The sequence below is a fragment of the Phyllostomus discolor genome, chromosome 4, assembly GCF_004126475.2.
Source record: "Phyllostomus discolor isolate MPI-MPIP mPhyDis1 chromosome 4, mPhyDis1.pri.v3, whole genome shotgun sequence".
Taxonomy (NCBI): Eukaryota; Metazoa; Chordata; class Mammalia; order Chiroptera; family Phyllostomidae; genus Phyllostomus; species Phyllostomus discolor.
Window position 1 is genome coordinate 44,996,916 of NC_040906.2, and position 22,577 is coordinate 45,019,492.

A 22,577-nucleotide genomic window follows, 5' to 3' on the forward strand; every position below is an offset into this window, starting at 1 on the left:
ATGGTGATTTGTTGCAGGTTACCCACCGTTTGGAAAAACAGAAGCTATCATCTCCTGACTTCCTGTCTGGTTTTATTTTTTACAGTTTGCTGCTGCCTCCGTGACACAATACTCTGTCAAATATTCTATTGTCTGAATCACATACTTCGTTAGAAAGAAAATATGTTTTGTTAAAGGCAGTTAAGTAAGAATAGCTGTCCTGTTCACTTTTTAGAAGTTAGAGTAGAATTAAATGTAAAATCCAAAGAAATGTCTTTCTGGTCTCCTAGGATCTATCCCAACTTTTAATGATGCACTAATGGGAGTTCAAAACATGGTAGGAGGGAGAAGAAATGTGCTTTGGGAGAATTGGGGTCAAAACACAGCAAGCATTAAGCATCTTTAGAAAGATAGTGAGAACATATGGGCCAGGCACTTGACCCAAATTTCTCCCTGGAGTTCAAGTGTCATCATGCCCTATGACAGCATGCCTCCCTGTGATAATATACCCCGTACATCAAATGGAATGGGTTTTGTTTTGGAGGAAGCTGGGATTTGGTGACAGCATTTAACCTCTCATAATAGGTTCAAAAAAGAAAACCCCAGATCCTTTGAAAAACCTTATTTCTTGAAAATAACAAAATATTGTGATAATCAGACTAATGATGAAATATTGTGATAGTCAATCTAATGGTCCATATGTCTAGTCTTTAGCAATAGATGTTTTTAAAAATAATTAAATATCAAGATGGGGAAAAATACATTTGTAGTTCTTCAAAATATATAAAGCTATTTAGAGCTAAACAGACTAAATCAGTTGCTGTCTAAACACACGAAAGCTGATGGAATGATTTAAAATGCTACAGATATTTTTATAAATTTAATTAAGGGGAAAGATGATGGAACCAGCGTGCTCTGCTTGAACCATATCAACAGGAACACCTTAAATTTGATCTGTTTATAAAACCCAGTCACATATGTGTTTTCGTATGACCCTCTCAACGCTCTAACTAGTAGGGCTGAAATTAGTGTTGATCTTTCATTAATTCATACAACAAACCTTATACCCATTTAATCACTCAACAAATGTATATCTCTGTAATAAGTAGTATAGGAGGTTTGTCCAGAAGGTATCCAGTGATATACTATGAAAAAGAGACATTTATTGAAGAAAACACAAGATACAAGAAACATTGTACACAAGACAATGATGCCTCAGTCCCCTTCAAAGTAGGCACCTTGGGACCTTACACAGTTCTCCCAATCACCATCAGCTGCCCCATAGTATTTTCCTGAATCTCATTGATGGTCTCAAATCTCTTTCCTTTCAAAGGTGATTTTAGTTTTTAGAAAAGGCAGAAGTCACCGGTCACTACATCTGGGCTGTAGAGTCTTGGTCACCTGGGTGATTTGATATTTCACAAAAAAACTCTTCAAGAGATGTGATGCTTGAGTGGTTTTATTGTCATGATGAAGCTGCCAGTCACCAGTTGTCCATAGCTGCAGTTTTATGAATCATCTGAATAGTCCACAGAGGAATGTTCAAGCTTAAATCAAAATATGATGCAGATTCGTTGCTCTACTTACTCAGTCATTTTGAATGTGACAGCCACACAGTACACAAGTTCACTCAATGGTGTCTACCGCCCCCACTGACTAGTACAGTAAAGTCATCATTGTTCATGAATGTGCATACCAGTCCACTCTCCTTGGCTGCCAGGTTACATCGATGTTGTGCAAACCATTCTCATTATATTAATAATGGTTGGACTTTTTCTGGACAGACCTCATAGTATATTGGTATATTTACCAGATACTGGGGTACAACGGGGAACAGAAAGATATTTTATTGCCCTCAAAGAACTTCCAACCAAGCATATTTTTTTTAATTGTGTTGGATATTTGAACTACAAAGAAAAATAATGGTTATCACCTTCAAGCTGCTCCTAAAACTATGATAACAATGAGGAACCTGGGGTCTGGGAAGGGTTAAATGGCCTGTGTGAGGTTCACAGTTCATATCCCAGTAGAGTCAGGGCAGGAACCCAGGGCTTCCTGTTATGTATATCCCATTATTCCCATTATTTCCAAACTTCTCTGACTTGGGGGCAGAAATACAAATATCCCAATGGGCAAAGTCAGACCACTAAACCCCTTTTCAAAGAATTAGTGAGTAAGACCATATATTACTTTTAAATTGCTTGGTGACTCTTGATATTTTTTTAGTAGGAGCTATAGCAATAAAAGGCCCATTAAGGCTTCATTTTATTGATAATCTTTAGTTCCTACACAGTATATATGTTGTCTGTAGCATTTAGCCTAATAGAGCAAAGCTTTAGACATTACAGTTCTTTTCAAGGGCAAGTTTGAATGAAAACACTCATTTCAGGTAAATGATAAATGTTCTCAAAGCTCCAGCTTGACAACTGTAGGCTTCCTGTGTCTAAGCCAAACGCACTGACTGAGATAGAGGTCAACCACAGTGGGAAGGGCATCGAGCCACGAACTGCCTCCTGAAGGGCCCAGTTGAGTTGTCCAAATTTTCAGTAGCATTTTGCATTATTTCATCTCAAATATCCCCACAGGGGACAAGGAGATTGTTTTATTTATCCCATACCTGTGACCACACTGTGAACACTGTGAGATGACAGTGTCGAAAAAGACATAAGAAGGAAGGAAAGAAAAAAGGATTCCCCCCAGCAGCTCATTTTGGTTTTCAGTAGGCTGTCCTTACTACACACAGTGGTGATCTCTTGGGTGTGAACCCAGAGCAGTTATCAACTAGCTGATCAGTGTGATTTGCCTGGAAAGGCTGCAAGTTCAGCTTTTTATGATCACCCTGTTGCCTTATGAAAGAGCATTTTCAATTTTGTCGAAGGGTTTTTCTGCCAAGGATACAAATGCAGACCCTTGCCTCATCGTTTTTATGGGTTCCCCTGTGTGTTTCACAGTTTTTATGTGTTGTTACAAATGGGGCCAGGTTTTCCAAATGACAGCTTCTCATTTCCGCCTGCTGCTGCAGGACTCTGTCGATTAGCAAACAAGGTCTTCGACACTGCCTCTTCCCCCGCTTCCGTCTCCAGCAGCAGGACCTTGTGCTGTTGAGTAGGGAAAAAAAGTGATAGTTTTCTGCTTTGGCTGCATCTGTCATTTATAGACAAGTGCCATCATAAATTTGGCATACATCTATCCAAATCCAGGAGGCTGAGATTTAGTATCCCTCATAAAATAATAGATTAACTATATTTATGACAGACATCTTAAGTCTGAAATTCTGGGGTACCATCATGTAGAACATAAATTGAGTCCCATCTGTCTGAGAACAGACCATTATACTAAGGCTCATATTTTTATGAAATGTACATATATCATTAAGGCTTTCAAAGTCAATTTAAAAAATGAAACTGTCTCCATCTTTGCCCATGTACCTTGAATTTGACATAGCAACCTGCCAGGCAAAGCTGAAGATTTTTAGGTAGTTAGTTGTTTGTCGTACTTTGGAAACTAACTTCTGAAACTTTCGAGCATTTTTTTTTTGCTTCCTAATAATACTGAGCATTTATTGTTAGGTTTTCCACTTCTAGAAGCTATTACCCACTGTTGCTCCAAGAATGTGAACCACAAGAATGTGAAAGTTAAGACTGACTTGTGACTTACTGAGGATCTATTACCTTATGATTTACTAGCAATATGTTATAAACTATTCTACAAAGCAAAATCTTGGGTATCTCCTTGAGATTTCTATCACCATTAAAAACCTTTCTGCACTTAAAGATATTGGAATATAAAAAACTTTGTATGCACATTGAATAATTTTGTAAATGCATAACCATGAATAACCTTGAGACTTTACCAAAGGTTATCACTTACATTTTTATGACATTTCACCTGTTTATTTCAGGAAGAATTCTGTTACAGTGACACACTTCTCTGAGACAGGCGGATGATCGAACAGAACTACTCAATAAATATTTGTAGCATCCCTGTGCAGCGCACTGGCACCAGGTGCTGTGGGGGCTTCTGGGCCCAATGCTGATTATGCTTACAGTCCAGTGTCACACTAATTGAGCTTTGTAGTATAAAGCTTCAAGTGTTTTTTATAGAAACATTTCTGTAGTATCTTCATCCCCTCTGACTTCTTTCTCTGAATATCAGGTTCACTGTTGTGCACGTGAAGGCACAGTATTATGCAGTAATGATTTGGTGCTCTTTGTTTCTATAGACAGCACTATCCAATGAAACATTCTGTGGTGATAAAAAGGGTCTATTATCCATGTTACCCAACACGAGTGCCATTAGCCATGCATAGCTGTTAAGCACATGAAATGCGGCTTGTGCTACTGAGGAACTGAATATTTAATTTTAAGTAGCCACACATGGCTACTGTATTGGACGGCCCATCTATAGACTGTGGTACCCTTTGCTCTTTGGACCAGCTGTAACTCCGCAGAAGGCATTAAATTCTCTGAGCCTCTCTTTTCTCATCTGTGAAAGTATGAATAATGCCCTCCCCACATTACACATCACAGCCATGTTGGATGGAGCGAATGAAATGATTGTGAAAGAGCTTTGCAAATGTAAAGCATAATAAAAATGCCTGTGATTGATATAATTAGATTTTGGATTTTGGGGGAGGGGTCTACTTGTGGTGTCTTATTTCAGCTGTCTCTTCTTGCTGCTCTGCGTAGAGGCGGTCAGCTCTCATCCTCCATTATGCCGCACCTAATAGAGCATATTCTAGAAAAACAGATCCAAGCTTTTAGACTTACATGCAAAATGTAATTTTAACACCAGTACTAATCATAATTAATGTGTAACTGAATCATCATGTGCCTGACACTAATATGCTAAATATTTTATACCTACTATCTTGTTTAATCACTGTACAAATCCTCTGATGGCTGCTAGAAAATGAAACTTAAAGAGGGGAAATAATGGCTCAGAGCCATTCAGCGAGGAAGCAGTTTCAAGGCCAGAGTCTCGCCGGGGCAGTTTCTCAGATTCACTACCATGACACGCTGCCTCTGCATGAAGGCTCCTGGACTTCGCTGCACATGCTTTCTGAAGGCTGTTTGAGATAATTTTTTGCCAGGTGATACTTCTAGAAGTCTGATGTCTCAGAAAAGCATGCCATCCTCTTCCATACCCTATTTTACAACTGGTTTTGTTTCAAATAAAAAGCTTTGATTTGTTTTGAGTATGGATATGTAATATTAGCCAGGGTGTGATTCTTGAATGCAATTTACCTACTTTGCATGGGTAACACAATAAAAAGAACATGAGCTTGAATTCAGATTAGCTCCACCTCTCACTGACCACATAACCTTGACCAAGTCATGTTCCCTGCCCTTCCATTTTCCCATCTATAAAATGGGAGAACTAATACTTACCTCCCAGGTTTGTTGTCGGGACCAATGAAGTAACAAATGTGCCTGGATCAGTGCCTGTCATTTAACAGATGCTCAATAAATGGCATTTACCCCCTGCTCCTTCATAAAAAGCAACCATTTGCTCAAAGAAATTTCCAGACTCTGTCCTTGTCTTGACTCTGCAATCATTTCATGCCATGCTGCCATCATGCAACAGCAATCAGCAGTTATCTTTATGTGCTTTTCTTATCATCTCATACCGATCATTGCACTTGTGTTTTCATTGCAGGACATTCAGACTCGATAAGCCTGTCTTTCCCAGTGGAACATTTAAAGACATAGAAGGACCTTCTTGGTCTTCTTCACTTTTCTGTGTAATGGAGGAAATGTCTTTCCACTCATTCTTCCACTGGTTAATGTATCTGACATCCAGTATGTTCCCTACAGCTCCTGGTACTTCATTGTGTACACAGCAGTCATGTGGTTAAACGTGTATTAAATTAATCGCCTTAAGTAGAATTGAATGGGGGAGGCTCTGGTGCCCTCCCTAGAATATGGACAGGGCAAAAAGACACTGGTTAGCTCTTTTTTCTTAGTTTTCAATAAGATAGATACCCTATCTTATAGGTCAACTATCTGCTACACATCCAGCTACAGTAATAAAAGACAGTTCTGGCTGGTGTGGCTCAGTGGATTGAGTGCCGGCCAGCAAACCAAAATAACCTTGATTCCCAGGTTGTTTGATTCCCAGTCAGGGCACATGCCTAGGTTGTGGGTCAGGTCCCTAGTACGGGGTGGTGAGAGGCAAGCAACTGTTCGATGTATATCTCACATCAATGTTTCTCTCCCTGTCTTCCTCCCTCCCTTCCCCTCTCTCTAAAAATAAATAAATAAAATCTTTTTTAAAAATAAAAGCAAAGAAGAGACAATTTAACACGTCTCCATTTGTTGAGGGAGAAAACTGGGTGCTTCGTGTGGAGGAGCTGCCATCCTGAAGCCAGGGTTGGCTTCTGAGATCGAGGGAGTAGGGAGCAGGGGGTGATCAGAATGAAAAACAGGCCCCCGCCTGACAAGTTTCTGCAAGCATTTATGTCAGTAAATAAGAGAAGCTTGTCAGTCCATGCATTTTATTCCTAGCTTCTTGCAAAACTTTTTCTTAGTGTACAATTTTTATTTCTTGTTTCCCAATATTTGAACTTCTGTCAGAGTTTTATGATGAGTTTTGCCCATTTAACTAGCAAAATGCATACCTAAGTTAAAATTATTTGTCTTTGCTGGCACAATATCTTTGTTCTTAGTTCTCTATTAACAAATAAAATATTTTTATTCAATGTGAAAATGAGTGTACCATATTCTGAACTTAGGAAAAGTTATTTATTTTACTCCTTTAAACCAACATTTTACCCAATCCTTTGACTAATCCATAAGACATAATCATTAATATCTAGCAAAAGTTTTAAAAAATTCTTTGAAAAATCATGAGTAGATGTTCTGTTTATATTAAAGCATTTCAAATTGAGAGAACTCTTTTGTGGGTCAGGAAAAGCAGTGTCACATAATAAATTAAGAACAAAACAAATGTTTCTTGCATCACATCAGTTAATTAATACCAAGAAAATAATCCTAAATGCAAAGCAAGAAAAATAAAATGTTATGCATGAAGATGTCCATTGTAGCATTATTTGTATTAATAAAAACTGTAAACAAGATAATCAGTACTAGGGAAATTATTTAAAGTACTTGCATCCAATAGAGTATTATGCAGCTTTAAAGTAAATAAAAGTAACAACATGAAAAATGCATGTAATACATTAAATCATACTGTTACAAAATATATTGAGTCAAAACTTTAAAAATGGTATACTCGTGGGTTGATTTGCATACTCATTTGCATACTTGTGTATGGATTTGCATACATTTATCCACCACTGAATACCCAGCCTTGTGCTAGGCACTGGCACAAAGCAGTGAGTGAGGCAGACTTGGCCTTGCCCTCATGAAAGCATGTCTGGAAGGGCAGATGCTGGACATGAGATGACAAGCTTGATGAAGGAAAAGAAAGGGACAAGGGACGCTGGTTGGCAAGAGGAAGTTAGCCAGGCAAACAAGGACCCTGGTTTGGGGGTGGAGGGGAAGAGGTATCTCACCAGAGAGACCAGTACTCCATAGGAGTTGACATGTGAGAGAGTGTCCTGTCCTGTTTAAGTAACTGGAGGAATGGAAGGACACTTGGAGACATGGAGGGAATTTAGGATACTGATTGGTAAAAAAAAGCGGTTGAAATGATGGCTAAGGACAGAGATGAAGGCAGAATGAAGTGATACGCATGAATACAGAGGCTCTTAACCTCTTGTTACGGCCAATTAGTGAAGCCTAGTCTCAGAAGAATGCTTTTAAATGCATAAAATAAATGTATAGTTTTGCAAAGAAAACCAATTATGTTGAAATATAGTTTTTAATTTCTTGTTATGATATGGCAATATATATAATAATTAATGTAATGCCCTAATTAAAATCTAGCAACAGGTCTAATAATTTTGGTCTACCATAATTTTGAAGGGGCAATGAGCATACACAGTATTTTAAGCTTTCCAGTGAGAATATATGATTTCCATTGGTGACAGAGTTACAGGTTCTGCTAAGACTGTTCTAGTTTGTTGCCTTCCTTTGTAATGGAAAGAAATGCTAAATTTCAGTTGGAGATAAATGAAAATAAAAATACATTTGACATTTAAGTTCATGAATCCCATGAACTCATGGGTCGCTTTACAGTTTCACAGACCCCACCCAGATCAAGTATTTCTGTTTAGTGTGATAAGATTAGGGTTGTTGTGTTTTTCCCTATTCTCTGTGTGCTATTTGCATAATAGTTTCTTCTAATGACTTGATGAGGTTTATATATCTCCGGCCACATATAGGACGGGAAAGAACCTCTTAGCCAGGCCTCTTAAATTAATACCACTTTCTAAGGTCAGCACGCTTTCTCCTGCAACCTATAAATATAGACTATCAATATCAATATAAAGCTCTCCTTGACAATTTGGTAATAAAACAGCAGATTGAATTTAGACACAAATGCTAGATTCAAAATGTAAAAATATGAATAGTTTTTAGCAATATATTTTTAAAGGATTGGCAACTTTCTGACGCCTGGCAGCCTGGCTCAGTCTCCTTAGGCCAGGCAGTACCCAGTTAGGTCCATAACAGTGAGAGTAGATACCTAGCTCCCTGGAATAGCCTGAGGCAATCAACTTGCTTGCTAGCAGTACATTTTTTTATTTTCTGTATTAAATAAAAATACATTTTTTAAATGAAGAAAAATTCAGTTTCCTTAATATTGTTCAGACTGACCTTTCCATTGTCACACTGCATTCACTCTGCTTAGAATATCAAAGCTAACCCCTAAACTCTTCACCTACAGAGGAAGGAGGAGGGAGGAGCAAAATTCAAATGTTTTCCTTGTACCTTATGAATCTATGTTTCCTTTGTAAAGTGCCATTCATTTAGGGGGAAAAAAATCTGCTCCTCATTCCACCTAGGAAATTCAGTTTTAATCTTATTCCTGGCTTTTGAATCATTGCTGGACCTACTCCCTGAGGGACTTGATTTGAGTGACATGAGTTAGTTATTCCATTTTCCATAATAAAGCTGCCTCAGAAATAACTTTCACATTTCTTAGTGACAGATCAAAAAAGGGGCAATTTTTCAACCTGGAGAAATTGAAATATGACTTCTCTATTTTACAAGTCAAATGGCTGGAAAACTATACAAAACAGGAGAAAGCTGCTCATTGGATTCAAACTCAAGCAAACAAGCCCCTTTTGTGCTCCCTTCAGAAAGTGCCACGCTCACCAATATCAGTGCCAGCTCGTGGATACAGAGCGTAGACTGCCAGCTATCTGGAGGTGCCACTGTTTGGTCCGACAGCTTCTGCCCCCCAACAAAGTGCCACAAGGGACAATGGGGCAGTTGTCATGCAGACCTCAGACAAGGAGGGCCTTATCACTGCCCCCACAAAATCACTGCAGGGCGTCTCCCAGTGGCCAGAACCCAACTGACATAGGCTTTCAAATGGAAAAAGCAGGGATATCCTGAATCAGGATCATGGCCTGGCAGGAAATTATGGTTCAGGACCTGTTCCAAACTTAAAACATTAGTCATGGGTCCTAAGTTATTTAAAATAAATAAGCTTCTTAGTTTCTTTAAGGTAAGGACATATAGATTCTGATTTGATGAAGAGTCACTTTAATTTAAGGATAATTTTCACTCCTTCCAGGATTAGACTGAAAACCAAGATATGGAAATGAGATATAAAGGCAGTTAATTAGGAGTTAGCAGGCTTCACAGTGGTCAACCGTGCTTGAAGACTCCGACTTTCTGGAATTCAGCGTGAGGCATGACGAGGTGGCATGGGATGTGCAGGGACCACCAGCATCAGATTGGCTGAATGTGTAATATGTTAGGACTTCTGGCATATTCCTTTCATCTTCTGTGTTAGCATATTAATCCTCTGAGGCCGTATGTGATCCAGGTAGTGCTGACTCGGATGAATAGATGGGTTAATTTGAGTAAAGTTTCCAGAGTAAAAAATACTGAAGACATTTCATTCACGTGGTTTACCAACTGGATATGAAAATAGCTCCCCCATAAAAGAGATTTTTAAAATGTTTAGAGCTTTGGAAAATAAGTAAATTAACATGGAACCTCCCAAGAAAGCTACTTTGAAGAACTAAGTTCACTTGGCTGCATAAATTATGGATATCTGTTACAAAGGGCAATTCTGATGTAGGTAAGCAAATTTTGCTTCAAAATCCTGTAGGATAAACCCTTAAAAAAGGTGTTTGAGTAATGAGGAAATAATTCAGACAGTGAGAAGCCCTGCTAATTAACATTAGGTGAGGGAATACTTGAAAGTGGAATTTATATTAACCAGAAGTTCTGGGTGGCATGCATCTTTATTAAAAGAAACAGAAGGAAACAGCATATTAATTAAATATTCTAATATACAACATAAGGAGCCTTTAAAATGCCAATAAAGAAAGAGAAATAATAAAATGGATTTTGATAAAAATATCAAGCAATTAAAATGAGGAATAACAAATTTAGGTTTTGAAGCTTATGAGTTTACACATCCAGAAAGAATGTTACAATTTAATATATTATTGTCTAAGTGACTTTCTTGATTTTAGAATCTGTCGTATTGACTACATAATAATCAATCTAATCACAGGACTTACTGAATATGATGGAACCATTTATACATTTCCAAAGTCAAAAAATATATCCCTAATATTCTCAAAGCTAAAGACTCTGACCTATCTAGGGGATAAAAACTAAAACATAATTTATCTAAATGTTCAATTATATAAATGCTATATACACCATGTCTCTTAATATTTTTTAAACCAGACATGGCTACCTTTAGTACCTATTATAATAATTTTAAGGTATCCTCTGCCCTGTGACTCAACCCACCTTTATGTCTCCCCTAACTCCTGTTGCCATCATCGATGCTCAACTACCGGGTATTCGCCACGCAAACCCCAAGCTTTCTAACCCCTAAGCATTTCCTCGTGTTTCCACGTATACCCATTCACTTCCCACTCCTTTGCACCCCATTCTACACTTATCTAAATCTGACCTTCAAAACCCAGCCACCATGCCCCATTCTTTATGGAAAATGTCTCCTTTTGCCCAGCCAGGTGCATTTCCCAATCTTAATGGTTTCCATCATAAATTGGAGTTCTCTAGATGACTGCCTCATTCCTGTGCTAATCTGTTACTTTCTTAAAGCCTATACCTACTTTATTTACTGTTTTCTGCAACATCTAGCACATTGCCAGCAACTAGCATATTGTTAATATGCATTCATTAATGAATAAATGACCTCTTTTGAAAAAGAGATATGAAAAGGAAATGTTGACTTTTTCTAAAAGAAATAGGGATACAGAGAAAAAGATATAATTTTGTTCATCTTCTCAGTGTTACCTGAATCAGATGATTGTTGACTAGGATATACACATTCATTTAAGGAAAAATATGCTTTAAAACTAAACTGTAGTTTTAAAACAAAGCAACAGCTTTTTTACATTTCTGGGTGACCATTGTATGTCATTCATAACATTAATGCCATGTGAAGCCTTCCCTCCGTGCAGGAGGATTAGTACACTAATCAGTCTTACCTATTTGGCAAGTTTGTTGTGGGAGATAATAATGTAAGTAGTAGCACTTTGTAAATTGTAAAATTCTTCATAAATGTAGAAATAGATGATGGAGATCAATATAATGGACATTAAAATAATAATATGAAAAGGAGAGAAAATGAGTGAGTAAATGACTGAAGCAGGTCAGCGTCTTCAGGTCAAACTTATATGAAGTATTCTGTGAAATGACTGAGGAAGAGGTTTTGTTGTGCAATGACTAAAGTTTCCTCCACAAGAAATGGTAATTCTGTAAGGTCAAATATTAAAATTAATGAATAATTTCTCTTTGTATATCTATAAAATATCCAATTTAATCAGGGGTTCTTATAGATAAGAAAGTTCCAGGCCTGAAATAATCTTCAATCTAATTTACTCAATATTACCATTTAGTAAGGATGATTTTATTTTCTACTTTCCTACTACTGAGGTCAGTTTAGTAAACATCTAAAATCTTTTCCATCATATTTCATGGCATTCTGAAGTGTTAATAAAGTTGCTGGAGAGGAATATTGTGGAACCCAAGGATAAAAGGGGATCTGAACATTCACATATTCTAAATACCACCCAAACCTGGAATCCGTTTGTAGAATCCCTGACCTAGATAGATCCAATGCAGAAAAAAGGATGGAAGCCAACTGCTGATCCCTCAATCAAAAAGAAATAGGACTCATCTTATTTTTGATGTGTATGACACTTTGGTTTGCCTGGTGTGCAAAAGAGACACACTCGTATGTTGCTGTCCCTTTCGTCATGCCTGCACTCTTGGTCATCCAGGTCCATAGTATGCAGTTCCAAATTAGCTAGGGCAATGGACAAGTAAATGTTCGGCTTTAATTCCCCTTCTCTCTTAATGAGAGTTTAGTAGCATGCCTATAGACATTTTCTGAGGCACCAGCTCTAGTAGGATTAAACTTCTGATGGATTTTGCCATTGCCTAAGAAGTTCCAGTTTCTTCCCCAAAGGGGCCACTGAACAGAGCCTGTGTTGAATAGCAAATGACCCCTGAAGACTTACAATCACTCCAGCCCCCTCATGTGGCCTGCACCTGAGCCCTGAGCATTATAAGCATTTAGCAGCTCTATGATCAAAATGCTGAAATGTCTGTAAATTATTTGGCCAATCCTCATATTGTGCTTATGGTTCACGTCATTATTTAAAATGTATGACTTAGAGTGGCAGTAACTAGTAAGTATTATGGAAACTTTGCATCCTATATTTTGGATAAATTTCATTGCAATTCAAAGAACAGCAAAAACAATTCATCATAACCCAAGTAAAGCATGTTTCTTCCCTCCTCTCTATCCCACACCCCAAATTTAAAATTTTTAACTTGGTGTAAAGATTGAATTTTAACTTTATATTCATGTCCTAATTAAAACATGAGTAGCTGAATGAAACTCCCATTGCCTAATGACTTATTTCATGTCCCTGTCATATCATGTCATCACATGGGAGGATAGGTGGTTTTCTATATATATTAAAGTCTTCCCTGGAGCAAAATTTACAACTCAAGGATATTTGATAGGAAGTTATGTGCTTTGAGTGGGAGAATGAAGTTAATTTTATAAGTTGTCCTGACTTTAGGGTGACCTGATAGGGAAACCGATGGCATGGAATTCTGTTTCATCAGATTCAATGGACTAAACTCTGGGATGGGGTAAAACCAAATACAGAAGTCAAATTCTTATAGTTAATTCCTTTATGTCAATGTATCTGTGCTTATATGATATGAGGCTTTAATACCATATCTCTGTGTCTCTCTTAGAAGACAAAGGGAAGCTAAAAGTCAGCAGTTCTGGTCAGCTGTCAAGCTCTGAAGGTGGCCCATTTCTCCTCAAACCTGGCACAACATCCCTGCCACCGGGAGCAGACACCTCTCCCTCCAAGAGCACAAATGGAGCTCCTGGTACTCTTTCTGAATCAGAAGAAGAAAAAGCCAAAAAATTGCTTTATTGTTCTCTATGCAAAGTGGCTGTGAACTCCCTGTCACAGCTAGAGGCACACAACACAGGTTAGCTGCTATGGTGGGGATTCAAATAATGTTTATAACAAGAGCCAACTTTTCTCATCAAAACACCATTAAGTGTTCAAACATTAGGTTTGTTTAGTGTCTTCTCTACTTTCATGACACAAAGGTATAATTTTTGAAAAAAGTGTGATCATAATGACTTTGAAAAAAGCAAGGCAAAAGCAGGTTGGAGATAAAACTTGTTCTGTTCTTTATTTTCTCAAAAGTGTCTAATACTTTCCAAAACTCATTGTAAGGAAGTGACAGGGACAAAGACAAATATCTGTGCACAGTGTTCACTGTAATACACTTACAAGAGAAAAAAAGTGGAAACAACCTAAAAGTCCTTCAGTAGGGAAATGTTGAATAAATTATAGGAACTCTATATTATAGATTATATTACTCAGCCATTAAAATGTAATTCAGAGAAAGTAAGTATACAATTTGATACATGAAATTTTCAGAATATTTAATTAGCATGATCCCTATTTTGAAAAAATATATGTATTTGTATGCTGATTTTTAAATTTAAGTGTAATTAGTATATAATATTATATAAGTTATATTAGTTTCAAGTATATAGTATATACTATATACTTGATTGGACATATATATACTATATACTATATATAGATTGGATATAGATTGGACAATCTATACTATATATAGATTGGACATTTTTAAACCTTGCATTGTGATCACCCCAGTAATTCTAACAATCATCTTTCACCATGCAAACTTCTCACAATATTATTGACCATATTTACTTCTTTCTTCTTATTGAATTTATTGTGGTAACACTGGACTATACTTATTTTTTATATCCAACAAGAGAACCTAAAAAGAAATGCACCAAAATGATCATTTTGGTTATGTCTGGGCTTTGAAAATATCAATAATCTTTATTTTCTCATGCTTCTCTATACTTTCTATATTTTTTATTCCATACTCTTGTTTTCCCATTTTTTACAATGGAAATGTGTTAAATGTTTCATAAGAATTAAAATAGTATTAAAAATAAAAGCATTGGGAAATTCAGCCTGAAAATACTTCTCAAGAATAAGAAAACAAAGAGCTTTGTGTAGTCCTTAAATAGCTATTTAACACATTTCTCTGTCTGTTCTAGGGTCTAAACACAAGACCATGGTTGAAGCTCGTAATGGGGCTGGTCCGATTAAGTCCTATCCTCGACCTGGGTCAAGATTAAAGATGCATAATGGCAGTAAGGGTTCAGGACTACAGAACAAGACATTTCATTGTGAAATCTGTGATGTTCATGTTAATTCAGAAATTCAACTCAAACAGGTAATGTATTCGGAATTGGTAGCCACTGTTTTGGGGGTCACCGCTTAACTGTACTTCATAGTCTATATACCATATTTTGCCATGTATACTGCACACCCATGTTTTTGGACAAACCTTCAGGAAAAAATATCTTTTGTTTTAATTTTTTAATTCAATTTTTATTTATATTTAGATACTTGGGGGGTTTTTTGTATTATAAAGGAGTTTTAGCATTTGCTTTTGGACATATTATGGTACAAGAAATTTTATGCAACAAATAACTACAAAACACAAGAACAGATACAAGGTATTTCAGGTACTCCCCATGTATAATGTGCATCCTTATTTTTCCCTCAAAAATTTGGGTAAAAAAGTGTACATTACACAAGGCAAAATACAGTAATGACTGTCGCTGTGCTCACAGGTAAATTTACTTATATTTGTCAGTGTAAGAAACATTCAAACCTGTAAGAATTTATATGAGTTTCTTTGAGCCAAACTGACAACAACTCTCAGGAAGCAAAATCTCATCAAATTGAGAAAATGGCCCAGACAGGGGCAGTTTTACACCTAATTTTATACATTACAATCAAAGCAGGAGGCATGAGGGGGTTACATGAAATCCACTGATGATGGATTAGGGAGGCAGGAGAAAGCAAAAGGGGGAAGAATCTCTGGAATTGGATAAAAAGTAAAATGAATAGACACATACTTCTTTTACATTGGTGGGCATAGGATAGTTAACAATCAACATAACGATAACAATGAGGGGTTTTGTAGTCTCTGCTCTGGTGAGCGAGTGTGCCATGGGGGGTGTGGAAAAAGGAAATTACCCAGATATCCCAAAGGTATGTTATAGTAGATGCAAAAAGGCAATAGACAGGCTCAGTTAAGGTCAAGACTGGCCTTGGTCTGGGAAGATACCGGACTATGACGTCACTACCTGCCATGGCTTTCTTTTAGTTGGGAATTTTTAATTTCAGACCATACTATGTGGTTAGGTCTTTGAGTTTGTAAGGCCTACCATGCAGGCCTCCCCTGAACTTGTCAGGTTTAGTACGTGGCCCCTTTTTTTCATCCTCACCTTTATAGGATGCATACAATATACAAAATACAGGTTCTCTGTGGAAGAAAAAGTCTGTACCGAGTATTTGCACACAACTTACTACTATACATCAAATTCCAGACTAGGTATTAGAGACAGATGAGCACAGCAGTCACCTGGAGCAGTCAGGTGGAAGCAGGAACTTCTGGAAGATAAGTGAGATATTCAGCCCATCTTCCAAGGACCCAAAGTCTGGCTAGTGAGACAGACTCAACAGTCACAGTGCTAATACCAGGCAAAGTCGGATAAGAGCTGTAGAAACAGAGGAAAGGGAGAGAGGCATTACAATTGAGTGGGGACAAACTTTAACTTACAGAGCAGGGTGATTTTACTGACACTGTTACCGAGCAAAAAAGGGGGTTTGTCTGCCTGCTGCCATAAAAGCCAAACCTGTGAGGCTGTCAATGTTGAAAAAGGAAAGAGCTTTTACCCAGATGCTATGTGATCTGCGAAAATTACAGATTGCCCATCTCAAAGCTCCTCTCTTCCACAAAACCAAGACAAGTCCAACGATCCTCACCAAGACCAAAACAAAAGGTAGTGCCCAGAGTTCCTGCTCCATTTTAAAGCACCAACCTTTGGAGCCCACAGGTGGCTGCTGAGTAGTCATCCAGATAGCTTAGCTTGTTCCTGGCTGCTGACCATTTCAGGCCCCCCACCCCCAGGTCTGCATGTGGACTTCACGCATCCATGGGCCAAGAAGTGCTAGGGCCTCAAGGTCACATACTCCTGGGGTGGAGAGCATGTGCACGTGGCCTATGCATCATCAGGTGGGTGAAGAGCAAGAGAGGCTCCCTCCTGGAGAACGTGGGCCACATGGCTGCCAAGGCCACGTGGACCATGGAGTGAGTAGGCCAGCGCACCATCTAAGTGCAGGTCAGAGCCAGCAAGCCACGAGCAAGAGAGAGAGCCTTCTTCGTTCTCCTGGGTTTATCCTCGCTTGGGTGTGGGGTGGACCAGGTGCTTTCTCAAAATGACCAATGAAGTTCTCAAACTCTTGTGTGCTATGGGTGTGTGCACCTCCCAACCAATCCCTTTTTTCCCTAGGCTAGACTGACAGGCCTCTCTGGTCTAGCACCTCCCCATGCCACCATTTTGACTTCTGTGGGCAGGTGCATGCCTTCCCCTGCTCCCACCCCCAATCTGGTACTAAAGAGGTGGAGGGAAGGGATTTTTACACCCTCAATGTGAGAACTTCCCCCTGCCACCATTCCAGGGAATGGGGGAGATGCCCTGGGCTCCCACTGCATTCTGAGGCTTCCCAGTTTCCCTCCTTACGAGCTTTGATCTGGAGTCTGCAGCAGCTTCACTACCTCCGGGTGAATGCTTTGCTGCAACGCGGCCTCACCACTGCATTCACTGGTGGAAGTGCACTGCTCCTGGTGCCCACCAGGGTTCCCACCACCTTTGGGCTGGGCAGTCACATGGCTGAGATGCCAGGCAGTTGGATGGTCCTCTGCAGCAATCAGCTGAGCCTCGGCCTCTGAGGTGATGGGCTGTGCACTCACTCACAAAGAGGTCCTCCTCCTCCCTGCAGTTTGGCACAGTCTGTAGGGCATCGGGCACCTGGCTCACTGAGAACAATAAGGGGCGGGTGGAGGGTACAGGCTCATCCACTGGTAAGGACACTACTTGGAACTCGTACCTAGAACTGGGTCCAGCTACCTCTGGCATTAAAGCCTCATAAATCATGGTAAAACCAGCTGCCTCTATCTAGGAAATATATTTTACATGGAATAAAACTCACATTTGGATTCAGCTAATGCATCAAACTTTTTTCAGCACATTTCTAGCCGAAGGCATAAGGATCGAGTTGCAGGGAAGCCACTGAAGCCGAAATACAGCCCGTACAACAAACTCCAGCGGAGCCCAAGCATTTTAGCAGTAAGTTCACCTGGCCTGTTCCTGCTTTGCAGGGCAGCCTTGCTGTCTAGGGCAGGTTGGTGGGTGAGGAGGAATTTGGGACTAATTGGCTCTGAAAGGTTGGGAACCTAAATAACCCATGTAAACAGAAGTTTTAAAATGAACTGCCTGGTCCCTGCTGTAGGGCACTTTGAAGAGAAGCAGAACCTCTTTAATAGCTAATAACTTACCCTTTACCAGGACCTTTCAAAGAGGCTACTTTCTTTAGCATATAAAGAAAAGTAAAGGCTCAGGGACAAGGAATGCAATGCCTGTTGAACCTGGGAAAAGGGATTGCTTTCAGAAAACAAAAATCCATTAATTTAATGTCTTCCTCCCTCCCTCCCTCCCTCTACCTTCCCCTCCCCACACCTCCCCAGAAGGTAAAGTGCATGTATATGCTGCTCTCCTTCCTTGTCTGGTAGTTGGTAATCAGCCTGTCTCACCTGCTCAGTTTTCAGTTTCTTTGCAAAAATACACAAGGACTTCAGCAATAGGTGTCATATAAATACCGAGATGAATGGATTTCATAGTCTCCCTGGGACCCAGCCTGGCACTCTGTGTGAGGTCAAAGCTGAGAGTGGCCAGCTGGAGGTGGTACTGAGTTTTCTCATCTTCCAACTTCTTTAAAACCTTCCTCTGATGCTGAAGACAGTGTAACCTGCATTAAGCAAACACAGCTTGCAAAACTCTTCCTGATTGCAAAACAGAAATTAAGAATCCACTTCTTACTTCACAGGAGGATTCCACCACATAGGGAGAGTTGCTAGCCCACCTACAGTGATTCCCAATGAAAGAAATTTGAGTTAGCTGCAGTTTTTCAAGGAATACACTTAAGTGGCCAGAGAGAGAGAGATGTGAACTGACTGCTTTCCTGACTCTTCCGGGCCCTAATGTCAGGAACCCCCGGTTGCCTGTCCCAATGCGGCTTTTGGAAAAGAAAAGTGAGGTGAAGGGTTGTGAATATCCTTTAAAAAAATTGAAAAACTCTTTCAAGGCTGCACTGTGGTTTAAGACAAGTCAGGATTTTGAATTGAGCTCCGTTGTCTAAGCAGGAAACCGTCTGGGGATGTTTGTGTTTTCTTTCTGAGCCACCGTATGAAGTAAATTTACGATCTATTCAGAGAGGCCTTCCTGTGTCCTAGTGCCCACAGGCAAAGGCCACCAAAACAGAGTTGAAATGGACACACATCAAAGTAAAGGTACGCCAGCAGCCTTTGAAACCAGCTTTGTGGAAATAATCATGTCTTGACATGTGAAAGATTTTAAAAATTTGACTTTTTAATGTTGGTGTCTTACTTATGAAAACATATCTGTGGTGTTCATTCAAAACAACATCCCTACCCCTTTCCTGGTTTTCTCCCTCCATTAGGCAAAACTTGCATTCCAGAAAGATATGATGAAGCCTCTGACCCCGGCCTTCCTGTCCTCGCCCCTGGCAGCAGCCGCGGTGTCTTCCGCACTGTCGCTACCGGCACGGCCATCAGCCTCGCTCTTCCAGGCCCCGGCCCTACCGCCCGCTCTGCTGCGGCCCGGCCACGGGCCCATCCGCGCTGCACCTGCCTCCATCCTCTTCGCTCCCTACTAAGTCTGCAAGCCCCGAGTCGGCTGAAGGCAGTAAGTAGGAAAGTCGAGAGAAGGAAAGCCAAAAGGATTGAGCAGTCCAAGCATTTTGTGTTGCAGTGCCCCCACCCAGCCGACTCCAAAGAATAACACATCACTAGAGGCAAGAGTGCTTTTAGGAACCGCTCCTGTCACTTAGGAATCTGAGCAGCACAGGCTTTACTTCCCTGTTCCCTCCCACCCCCTGTCCGACCCCATTCAATTTGTGTATCTGAGATACTCAGTTTCTTGCAAATGTATTGGTCAGAAAAAAATATATATACATATACCATTCTCTATTTTTCCATGAGTGTGATCTGGCTTAGAAACAATGTGGAATATTTTCCTGACAGACTTGAAATATAGGGTCTTCCTCACATGTCTGTAAATAACTCTGGAATCCAACTGGGCACCTTCTAGTGTGGGACAAAATAGATGAACGCAAGTGCTTGCTTGTGGAGACCATCTTACCAATGGGTCACAACCTTTTCTCGTCGGGGTACCATTGTTGACAGGGATCGTGCACTGTTTCAGACCCAGGTACTGTTGCGTCCTGTGTAGTACTAGATCTGTATCTCTTGTCTGAATTCAGCATTTTTAGTTGCCGTGTAAATGTTAGGAAGCAAGATAGCTTTGAATGTTCTTGTTCAGAGAACAAAAGATAATGTATTTTTCTTTATATTCTATTTTATTTGGTAATATTTAAATGAAATAGAAAGCCATATAATATAGCTATAATTTCTACCTGTTTGCTATTTTTGTTTAACTTATTTTGTAGCTTCCTCACAGTTTGAGTTGCTAAGCAAATGTGTACAAACAGAAAAGAGCTTCCTAAATTGCACATTTTTGCACCTCTTGTGCATTCTGCAAGACGACAATGAATCCATGTATTTCTATGTAATTACCTTCCTTGTTTTTAACCTGTTTTCATTTGTAATGATGCTACATAATCTTGTGGCTCCCTAATGCAATAATGTACAGAAGATTAAAAAAATTTATAATTGAACAATTTGTCTTTCTGTTCACTGACTATGTTGCAGGTCACACTCCCATGCCCCATTTCTCAGTTGATATCACAAGACTGGAATGTTTGTGATCAGGGGCAAGAGGTATCATAACACAACAACACAGAGTGAACTCTTTCTGAGCATCTGTATCTGCAATCCATAAATGGTAAAATGTCTGTGTATTTTTTTAAATGTACCTTTCCAATAAAAGTATGAAAAATAAAAATCTGTTTGTATTTTCAAAGTTATTTTCTCCTGAGACATCTTCAATTTGAAATCATCTGATGAAAGATTTTCAGTAGACACAAAGATTGCTTTTTACATATTTAGCATTTTCAGCTCTTTTTTGCAGCATATTTGTTTGTCATGTTTATTCATTACTATCCATGGCATCTGCATGAGGTGAGACTTTACTGCTGCTCTCCCTCCAAATCTCAAAGAAATTGGGCCAAAGTTGTGAGTGTGACCCAAAATCACAGTAGCAGCCTGACAAAAATTTGGGACTGATTCCTTAAAACTTGCTGTGGTCTTCTAAAGCTCTAATCCATCTTTTATTCATATCCATGGCAATTACAGTCTTTTAAAATTTTTTGTAGAGTTTTATTTTACTCCTCCCCCTTTAACTTCTGTAATCAACCCACCCTTCTTTTCTCCCACCTGGTTCTGTTCTTGAGTGTAAAGATTAATACAACACTATTTGTTCTGATTATCTGTTGCTGCTCAAAGAACTACTTGAAAATTTAGTGCCTTAAAATAACCATTTTATTATATTACAATTTCAGGAGTCAGGAACTCCAGCTGGGATGGGCTGGGCTGTTCTGCTCCCTGGGGCATCAATAAGAGATCCCTTGGTAGCATTCAGCTGGTGGGTGGGCTGGTCCAGAGGCCCAAGATAGCTTCACTTCCATGTCTGCCTGGATGAAGATGGCCAGAAAGCTGAACTCGACTGGAACAGTCCACAAGAGGGGCTATATGTAGCCTCCCCAGCCATGTGGTCTCAGATAATACATAGTAACTCTGGATTCTCAAGGCATTTCAAGGGGCCTGGGTGGAAGTCAAAAGAGGCTTCTTTAAAATTGCCTCAAAACTGCCAGCATATCATTTACAGTGCATTGTGTTGATCAAACAAGTCACTAAGGGCAACCCAGGTTCAAGGGGAAGGAAATTATTCACTTTTTAGTGTGAAGAAGAGCAGAGAATTTGTAGCCAACTTTAATCCACCGCTCCATTATAGAATTTGAGCTGAGGGCTAACAAAGCTATTATAGATGCCCTTTTCCCCCCCATGAGTCCAAACAGTGTCAATTTTTTTTTTAAATGAGAAGAATTGGAGTGGGGGTAGGACCTAAATTCTCATTTCTATAAATTACAGGGCCAACGGTTGGCAGTACAGCTGTGATACATGGCAATAGACTACATTTATCAAAGAGTTTATATTAACTATTGGAAAATTGCTAATCTTAATATTCTAGACTTGTAATCAGGTTAGTTTTAGAGTCTATTAGGATTTCAGTTTGACATTCAGAATTTGGTTGATTTCTTTAATATGACTAATTTGAACTCTGACCAACACTAGTTACACTAAACCTCGGTTAGACCCTTAGGCATGGCTTATGGACATCATACTCTAGTGTTTAACACTTTGGAGAAGTTTTTTTTTTATTTTTTTTATGGATTTCAGTGGTAATTATTATTTATTTCTAGTGTATCCTCATCTATTCCATTAAAGATAACTGCAGTCCTCAAAAATTGTTTAATGTCAATATTTAAATAGATGTGGAAATTTACTGTTTAGATTCATAGGGTTAAAAATATTTAAAAAATCATGTCAGGCAAGAAGAATAAAGGAATAACAATTAATTTAAATGAATGCCTCCAAAATTAAGCCAGGAGTAGCTTCAAACAATGACTTATAAAACATCATTAACCAGATATATCTCATTATCCACCCTGATTCTGCAGTGGCAGAGCGGGTCAGTCCTGAGAGGATATACAATATTTGGACTAACACACCTTCCTATGCCAGCTCTTATGGGAAAACCACCCCTCCACCTCCTCTACTTACTTGGAAAGGAAAAAATGTGTTGCTTTCTCTGACAGTCCAGCTCTGGTCTCTATA

General features: G+C 39.2%; 1 protein-coding gene across 7 annotated transcripts in view; it reads left to right on the plus strand.

Moving 5' to 3' along the window:
• The window catches only part of ZNF385B (zinc finger protein 385B), a 364,705-nt gene extending 344,970 nt beyond the window's left edge, over window positions 1-19,735 (plus strand). For 3 of the 7 annotated variants that reach the window (XM_028510982.2, XM_036023228.1, XM_036023229.1), the window contains 4 exons: window positions 13,317-13,562; window positions 14,686-14,864; window positions 17,731-17,832; window positions 19,223-19,719. In XM_028510982.2, the coding sequence (XP_028366783.1) occupies window positions 13,317-13,562; window positions 14,686-14,864; window positions 17,731-17,832; window positions 19,223-19,438 (743 nt within the window). In that variant the 3' untranslated portion in view covers window positions 19,439-19,719. Of the gene's footprint in view, window positions 1-13,316; window positions 13,563-14,685; window positions 14,865-17,730; window positions 17,833-19,222 lie in introns of all 7 variants that reach the window. The other 4 variants (XM_036023230.1, XM_036023231.1, XM_036023234.1 and 1 more) reach the window with 2 other exon arrangements.
• Window positions 19,736-22,577: the final 2,842 nt, after the last annotated feature.